We start from the raw sequence: 9,133 nt of genomic DNA, 5'->3' as shown, positions 1-9,133 counted from the left end.
AGGCGCGGCGGCCGGAGCCCGCCCGGCAGAGGTCCGGGCGCCGTAGGGGGTGCGAAGGGACCCGCGTCGCCACGGAGATGGCGCGGCACGTGCGGTGAGGGCGCCCGCGCCCCGAAGGTCCCAGCCCTGTGCCCGCGTCCCCGGAAGAGCATGGAGCGCCCGGAGCCCGAGCTGATCCGGCAGAGCTGGCGGGCGGTGAGCCGCAGCCCCCTGGAGCATGGCACTGTCCTGTTCGCCAGGTGAGGGCTCCCCGGGCGCCCCCGGGGGGTGCAGGCGGAGGGTGCCTTGTCACAAATGGGTTCGAGGTGGCCGGACCCGCGCCGAACGAAAGAAAGCGGGCCAGCTGCTGGGGCGCTGGGGCGCCTGCCAGATGTGCGCCAGAGGAGCGGGGTGCGGCCACCGGTGGCGCAGTCCCTTCTGCCCTCGCTGGGTCGTGGGTGCTTGCTCACAAGAAGCGCAATCACAGCCGAAGGAGCGAAGCCAGCATCTCACACCCCGCTCCCAACTGGGCTCATTCGGGTAGGTCAGGGGGCGCCTTTCCCGCCCGTCTCCCAATACCAGGGCAGGCGACGCAAGTCCCCGAGCTGCGCCCCTTCCAGGGCCCTGTGCTTGCGAAGCGCTCCGAAGTGACAAGGGTGTCCCCTGCTGCTGGTAAGGGGAGACTGGGATGCCCGGAGGGAAGGTCCCAAGAGGGTGTGCCAGGCTCCTGGGCACCCCTGCAGCCCCAGGAGTGTGCCCTCCTCGCATCTACAGGTGAATAAACCTTCCAGGAGAGGACCAGGTGAGGACAGAACTGGCGAGGGAGGGGTGTCAGACGCCCGATCTCACCACCCAGGAGGGGGTAAGAGGGACCGGCCCCACCAGGAAGTTGAGGCCAGTCGTTAGCCTCACCTTGGGGGTCTCCGGGTAACCCTTCTGCTCTCACCAATGAGGCAATGCCCCCTTCTTCACGGCTTTCCAGGAGCCTGGGCTCCCTAAGCTGGCCCCAAACTTCTGACCAGGCATTGGCAAAACATCCCCCAAGACAAAAGGAATGAATTCAGAGTTACAGGAAATCCGGTGCCTCCTCCCAAAGCTGGCCAAGTGTCTCTGGGCTCCCATCTCTAGCTTTGCCCGAGCTCACTTTTTCTCAGGCGTCTGCTGTGGCTCCACTGTCCAAGCTGTGTGACCCTAGGCAAGGCACCTGGCCTCTCGGGGCTTGTGTCCCCCTCTGTAAAATTGGGATGGCATTTGGACCCACTCTTGAGGATTGTGAAGAATACACAACTACAGGTGAACCACGCGTGGAGTACCCAGTGTTCAGGAAGGTCACCCTGCGTGTCATTATGGTCATCGCTGCTTTTGGAGCCATGGCGCGACCAGGACATTCTGACCCAAGAGCAGGAAGCAAAGGAGGGGTGAAAGAGGGAGAAGGGCTTTTCTTTGCCCACAGGTGACTCCAGGTTCCCTGTTTCAGGCCCCCTTCCTGCACCAAACCAGGCCCTCAACTATTTATGTTGGGGCTACCACACACCAGACCCTGTAAGAGGCCTGGGGGCACACTGACCTTTCCGGGATGCCCCTCAGAGCTGGCAGAAGGGCATGCGGGGGGAGGGCATTGGCAATGCTGCCAAGGGAGGCAGTGCTAGGCTGGAGGGTGTGCAGCGGGGCGCGCTGGAACGGTGGCTCAGCCTCCCGGCTGCTGGACGGCCGGGGCTGACACCTGGGCTTGCCCACAGGCTGTTCGCCCTGGAACCCGACCTGCTGCCCCTCTTCCAGTACAACTGCCGCCAGTTCTCCAGCCCGGAGGGTCCAGGAGAGGACCAGGTGAGGACAGAACTGGCGAGGGAGGGGTGTCAGACGCCCGATCTCACCACCCAGGAGGGGGTAAGAGGGACCGGCCCCACCAGGAAGTTGAGGCCAGTCGTTAGCCTCACCTTGGGGGTCTCCGGGTAACCCTTCTGCTCTCACCAATGAGGCAATGCCCCCTTCTTCACGGCTTTCCAGGAGCCTGGGCTCCCTAAGCTGGCCCCAAACTTCTGACCAGGCATTGGCAAAACATCCCCCAAGACAAAAGGAATGAATTCAGAGTTACAGGAAATCCGGTGCCTCCTCCCAAAGCTGGCCAAGTGTCTCTGGGCTCCCATCTCTAGCTTTGCCCGAGCTCACTTTTTCTCAGGCGTCTGCTGTGGCTCCACTGTCCAAGCTGTGTGACCCTAGGCAAGGCACCTGGCCTCTCGGGGCTTGTGTCCCCCTCTGTAAAATTGGGATGGCATTTGGACCCACTCTTGAGGATTGTGAAGAATACACAACTACAGGTGAACCACGCGTGGAGTACCCAGTGTTCAGGAAGGTCACCCTGCGTGTCATTATGGTCATCGCTGCTTTTGGAGCCATGGCGCGACCAGGACATTCTGACCCAAGAGCAGGAAGCAAAGGAGGGGTGAAAGAGGGAGAAGGGCTTTTCTTTGCCCACAGGTGACTCCAGGTTCCCTGTTTCAGGCCCCCTTCCTGCACCAAACCAGGCCCTCAACTATTTATGTTGGGGCTACCACACACCAGACCCTGTAAGAGGCCTGGGGGCACACTGACCTTTCCGGGATGCCCCTCAGAGCTGGCAGAAGGGCATGCGGGGGGAGGGCATTGGCAATGCTGCCAAAGGAGGCAGTGCTAGGCTGGAGGGTGTGCAGCGGGGCGCGCTGGAACGGTGGCTCAGCCTCCCCGCTGCTGGACGGCCGGGGCTGACACCTGGGCTTGCCCACAGGCTGTTCGCCCTGGAACCCGACCTGCTGCCCCTCTTCCAGTACAACTGCCGCCAGTTCTCCAGCCCGGAGGACTGTCTCTCCTCCCCCGAGTTCCTGGACCACATCAGGAAGGTGAGGTGGGGGCAGGTGTGGTGGCCTTTGGGAGCCAGCACCGCCACGTCCTGGGAGAGAATGGGGGACTCGAGAGAGGGAGAGGACTTCCGTTTTCCACACTGGGCCTGGTCTTCCCCACCTTCTGCTTCTCCACGAAGGGACATCTGCCACCTTCCCTTGGGGCAGGACTGAGCCCGTCTGGCCCTCCAGAGCCACTCCTATGCTCAGCCTCCATCATTGCCCACAGGCACGGCTCTCATTGGCGCTGACCCCTGCTGCTGGGGCGGCCTATGAAAACCAGGCTGGGGTCTTCCTAGAGGCTGGTGACTCTCACAGTTTCCCCTCGCCCCAGGCAGACCACACTGTCTGGCAGGTGTGCTTAGGGCTTTTTGACCCTCAGAGGAGAGACTTCCTCGTGGGCGTGACAGTAGCAGTTTGGCTGCCTCTCACCCCTGACCCTGGGAAACCGAGGGTCCAGGTGGCTGGGACCAAGGGTTCTGGGCTGCAGTTGTGAGCAGGCTGGGTGCGCTGGGCCTTCACTGCTGCTTCCGTGTTGGCAGGTGATGCTGGTGATTGATGCTGCGGTGACCAACGTGGAGGACCTGTCGTCGCTGGAGGAGTACCTTGCCGGCTTGGGCAGGAAGCACCGGGCAGTGGGTGTGAAGCTCAGCTCGTTCTCGGTGGGTAAAGGGGCTCATCCTCTCCACAGCTGCCAACCTGGGCCACCATTCTGTGCCAATTCTATATTCCGCTGGTCTCTCCCCTTGCCCATACCGTCACTTGACCAGGGGTGGGGGCCTATCTTTTGTTTACCTGCTGTGTGACCCTGGCACTGGCCTGCCCTCTCTGAGCCTACACGTTCTCTTTTCTTCTCTTAGAACCATAAAATTTAAGAAGCCTTTGGGATTTGCTGACCTGCCAGTTTTCTATTGCTGGTATGAAATTACCCCAAAACGTTCTGGTTTAAAACAACTATTTCTGAGGCCAGCAGATGGCATAATGGTTATGCCGTTGGACTCCCACGTAGCCAACCGTGATTTGAGTCCCAGAACTGGAGGCTTAAAACTCACGTTGTGTGCGTGTGCGTGCATGCCCAAAATTCTGAGAGGAGAATGGAGGAGAAGGAATTGCAGCATGGCCATCCCTGTGGCATGGGTGATTTCTTGCTTTCTGTCTTTCTGTCTCTCTTGCAAGTACACATGCCCTGTAGCAAAATCTCTCTAAACACACACACACACACACACACACACACACACACCTGGGGGGCTGCGCTCAGCTGGGTAGTTCTGCTCTACGCGGTGTAGCTGAAGTCGCTCATGGGTTCCTCTGGGTCTAGAATGGCCCCGGTGGTCTGTCAACCTCTGAGCTGTCTGTCTTTGGCCATCCATTGGACAAAGCCAGTCACATAGAGAAGCCCAGTATCACTGTGGGGCAGGAATCCTTGGGGATTCACTGGAGACCACTGATATGATAGTCGACCACATAGTCCAGTCGCCTGGACGGGGGAAGCACGTGAGGAAGGGGCTGTGAGATCCTGCTCTTCTCTTCACTCCCAGCAGGTATGGTGCCTGGCCTTTAGTAAATATTTGTGGAATAAATAAACCACCTTTTAAAAATTATGATTAATAACAAATGAGAGACTGAAGTCTTACCGCTTAAGACACCATGTTAAGAGTTTTTTTGTGGATTATTCCATTTAATTAACCTGACAAGCCCATAAATTGGAACTTTTCCTTTCTCTCTCTCAGCAAGAAATCACCCCCCAGGGGGGATGGCCATGCCACAATCCCTTCTCCTCCATTCTCTTCTCAGGATCTTGGACACGCACGCACACGCGCCCAGCGTGAGTTTAAGCCACCGAGTCTGGGACTCAAACCGTGGTCAACTACGTGGGAGTCCAGCGACATAGCCATTATGCCAACTGCTGGTCCCTCTCTCTCTTTTTTCTCCAGGTTTATTTATTTATTATTATTTTTAAAGGTTTTAGGGCATGTGTACTCACCAGAGACAGACAGAGAGAAACAGTGAGAGGGAAAGTGAGAAATCACCTCCTGGGGGTATGGCCATGCCACAATCCCTTCTCTACTATTCTCCTGAGATTTCACACACATGCACATGTGCCTGGTATGATTTTTAAGCCACCAGGTTTGGGACTCGAACCATGATCAGCCATGTGAGAGCCCAGCTCCTTAACTTCCATGCCTCCTGCTGGCCCTTACTTTCTCTTTTTTGCTGGTGAAACAACAGGCTCAGCGATGTTACATAACTTGCTCAAGGTCTCCCAGCTCATGAATGGTGGACTCAGGATCTGAACTCTGCTCTGGCCTAGCTCTGGACTCTAGGCGCTTAACCCCATGATTGCCTCACAGAAGAGGAAATGGAGGCCCGGGGGCAATCAGTTAGTTCCGTCTGAGCTGGGGGGGCCACAAACTATGCCTTGACCCCCCCCATGGGGTGAATGCATGTCTAGGCGTGGGATGAAATGCTTTGTCAGTGTAAAGCCTCACATTTAGGGGGAGAAGGGGAACACAATGTAGTTCCCAAGTATTTTGGCAGGTCCTCTGAGCAGGGAAGACGAAAGACCCGGGCCCAAGGCCTCAGTCGTCTCCAGAGTGACACGGTCCCCTTCCTCTGCAGACAGTGGGCGAGTCCCTGCTCTACATGCTGGAGAGGTGCCTGGGCCCCGCCTTCACACCGGCCACGCGGGCCGCCTGGAGCCAGCTCTACGGGGCCGTGGTGCAGGCCATGAGTCGAGGCTGGAGCAGCGAGTAGAAGGCGACCCAGCCTGGTGGCCCCTCTGTGTCTGCCATGTAGCCCAGGCTCCGCAGACCTCCTTGCGTCTTGGTCTTTGTCCCTTTGTCCCTTCTGGAGAGGTGATGGAGCAGGGCTGGTCTCAGTCCCCTACTGACCTGCAGAAGGGGTGGCTTTTCCTTCAGGAAGGGGCATCTGGGTTCCCCTGATCCCCAAAGCTTCTCCCTGCCTGCCGTTTTGTCTCCCTGGCATCCCTTCTTGGCCCAGAAGGAGGAGAGGGTTTTGGTGGTAGAGGTGGCATGGGGCTGGGGGCAGATGGGGCTCTTCCATCTGCCCACCTTCTCGGGTGAGCAGGGGCGAAACGGCGAGCTCCGGGCACCTTGCACCTCGCCTGCCCAGGCCCTTTGGAACTGTCCTACTTGATCCTGAAAGGAAGGGCAGCTTTGGCCCTCCTGGTGGCACCCCAGACAGGAGGCAAGAATCCGGAGAACTGTCCGGAAAGGAAGGTGACCTTTGGCAGCTCAGGTGCCATCCGACAGGGGTTTTTTTCCCGGTCCTGTACTTCAGGTGGGAGCTCCCCATGGCTCTGTGGGAGCCCAGCTACCGCCTGGGCAGGAGGGCAAGGAGGGAGGGGCTCTGCCTTCCAGACCCCAGTCTGGGGCTCTTCCCCACCACCCCATGCCAGCAGAGCTGGGTCTTGCCTCCCAACCCACCTTTCTTCCTCAGCCCCCACTGCCCGCCCCTTCCCAATCCCCGCTGCGTGTCTGTGTACAGGCAGGGGAGAGAGAGTGGCAGGAGAGGCCCCGCCCTGCCTGCGCCGCTGCACGTCTGCTCCTGCCCTGCGCTGCGGTTCGCTAAGCTCACCAGGAATAAACCTGCTGTGTGTGCCTCTCTGCGTGTCTGGGACTGGTCCTTTCTTGGGCCTGGGCCTGTGCCCAGTGAAGCTTCAGGGAAATGGGTCTCGAGGCAAGCGGGGAAGATGGGGTCCGGAGGGCAAGGCCAGAGTGGGTGGGAAAGAAGGGAGAGGCCTGGGAAGGCTGGAGCTGGGGCGGAGATGGAGCCGGGGTGGGTGGCCAGAACTGGGCGGCAGCCCCCAGACCCAGCTCTTCTACCTCCCGGGCCCACAGCTGGGCTACACTGCCCAGCCCTCTGCACGTCACGGGCATGTGAAAGTTCTGGCCAGTGGACCGTGTGGATTGGGGTGCTGTGGCCAGGTTGCTCCCCAAAACTCCTGCCTGCTCCTTCGTGCCCTGTCATGGGGCCAGCTTGACACAGACCTCACGGAGACCTCGCCAAGACCTCAAGGGCCATGTATTGAACATGGCAGAGCCAGAGGTGAACGGAGCTCCGGCCCCGAATCGCGGCTTAGAGGAGGGTGCCCATTCATCAGGGCCACCCATTTTGAATGTCACAGGAAAGGGACACACACTTTTCTTGTGTTGGTGCCATTTCACATTTTGGGGTTGGTTAGTGACAATACATGCCCACCCAAACCCACAGTGGAGCAGTTCATTGGTGGGGGTTTTGGGAGTCCACAGGCCGGTGGGCCAGAGACAGCCAGACCAGGATGGGGAACAGCACTGGGGGCGGCCCCATCTGAGCATCTGGGCTTAACCCACGTGCCCCGGGCCTCCAGCAGTGGGCCTGAAGCCAGGCTGCGAGGTTGCAGGGGCTGCTCCTGGGTGGTTGCCTTTGCCCCTGGCTTCAGTTTCTCAGCTGAGGCAGGACACGCTGGTTTTGCAGGGCTTGCTGGCTCCCAGCTGGGCCTCATCTTTAAGCTTAGGTGACCCATGCAGGGCCATGAGACCGCAGACCCTGGGTCAGTGCTGGGTTAGGAACGCTTTTCCCGCTACAGCTCCAAAGCACCTTCTGGAGCCCCACGGGTGCCCGTGAGACAGACATTGTGTAAAGGTGATAGGAAGAGAAAATGAGAAGGTAAAATATACATATTATAGGGCCTGACCGTATCTGGAGACTCCCTAGGCACCCGGTGCTTGCACCTCTCCTGAGAGTCACCTTCCATTTCTGTGTGCACACACGTGTGTGTGTGTGCGCGTGTAGGGGCGTCATTTCCTCTCTCCTCTTTCAAGGTCAGTCCTAGAATCACCCTTGCCCCCCATGTCCCTCCTCACAAGCCCTCCTACACGCCCTGGCTGGGGCCAGCTACCCCTCTGCTTCATTTCCTTCGATAGCAAAACTCTCCGAGAGCCGTCTTTCCTCATGCCGTTTTCATTTCCTCACTTCCCATGGGAGAAAGGGAACCTATTTCGGCCCAGCTTTGTCCCCACTCCCAACACACGACCCCCCAACACCGACATACCATCTTCCCAGAATCAGGGGTCACATCTTAGACGTCATCTTCTCTTCTGTCGTGAACACTTGAAAGAATCCATCGCCCCGTTATGTTTTTTATTGTTTTAGTTTTGCTATAAGGTGTGTGCCCTCACCAGGGAGACAGAGACAGAGAGAAGGGACAGCCATGCTGTAACCCCTTCTCCTCCAGTCTCCTCTTGGGATTTGGGGAACACATACACACATGCCCTGCACGCTCAAGCCACAGGGTCCAGGACTCTAGCCATATAAACCAATTATGTGGGATCCAGTGCCTTAACCTCCACCCCACCTGCCAGCCCAATCATGCCTTTATTGTAAGATTTCGATTATGGAAAATGTTTACACAAAACCCAAGAGATCAGTGCCTCTCTATACGCTCCTCACCTGACATCAGCAGTGAGCACTGCAAGATCACCTGCTCCCCACCTTTTTATTTATTTATTTATTTATTTATTTACTTACTTACTTACTTATTTATTTGGAGAGGTTTTCGCTATAGGGCGCGTGCACTCGCCAGACAGACAGAGAGAGACATAGAGACAGAAAGCGAGAAATCACCCCCCAGGGGGGATGGTCACGCCGCAATCCCTTCTCCTCCATTCTCCTCTCGGGATCTTGGGCACGCACGCACATGCGCCTGGTGTAAGTTTAAGCCACCAGGTCTGGGACACGAACCGCGGTCAACTACGTGGGAGTCCAGCGACATAGCCATTATGCTAACTGCTGGTTCCCCCCACCTTTTTAGAAGCAAATTCAAGACTTCATGTTCTTTCCCGTAAAAATTCTAGCAGATTTTTTAAAAAATAATAATTCAGGGACCAGCAGTTAGCATAATGGCTATGTCGCTGGACTCCCACGTAGTCAACTGCTGCGGTTCGAGTCCCGGACCCGGTGGCTTAAACTCACGCCGGGCGCATGTGCGTGCGTGCCCAAGATCCCGTGAGGAGAATGGAGAAGGGATTGCGGCGTGGCCATCCCCCCTGGGGGGTGATTTCTCGCTTTCTGTCTCTCTGTCTCTGTCTGTCTGTCTGGCGAGCGCACACGCCCTATAGCAAAAACCTCTCCAAAAAAAAAAAAGATTCAATTGTATCATTATTATTATTTTTAAACTTGCTACAGGGCACGTGTACTCATCAGGGACAGAGAGAGAGAGAGAGGGAAAATGAGAGAGCAAGCTGCCAGGTCCAGGACTCTAACCGCTGTCGGCATGT

At 57.6% G+C, this 9,133-nt stretch overlaps 1 protein-coding gene across 1 annotated transcript; it reads left to right on the top strand.

Moving 5' to 3' along the window:
- The first annotated feature begins 6 nt into the window (after window positions 1-6).
- On the top strand, window positions 7-6,452 carry NGB (neuroglobin). The gene is made up of 4 exons (XM_006157076.1): window positions 7-239; window positions 2,744-2,855; window positions 3,398-3,517; window positions 5,475-6,452. Exons 1-4 carry the CDS (start codon window positions 151-153, stop codon window positions 5,607-5,609), a joined length of 456 nt encoding a protein of 151 aa, XP_006157138.1. The 5' UTR covers window positions 7-150; the 3' UTR covers window positions 5,610-6,452.
- The last annotated feature ends 2,681 nt before the right edge of the window (window positions 6,453-9,133 follow it).

This window comes from Tupaia chinensis, unplaced genomic scaffold (genome assembly GCF_000334495.1).
Source record: "Tupaia chinensis unplaced genomic scaffold, TupChi_1.0 Scaffold000528_1, whole genome shotgun sequence".
NCBI classification, from domain to species: Eukaryota; Metazoa; Chordata; class Mammalia; order Scandentia; family Tupaiidae; genus Tupaia; species Tupaia belangeri.
The sequence above is the reverse complement of the archived record's forward strand: the minus strand, read 5'-3'. Positions and strand labels throughout refer to the sequence as shown.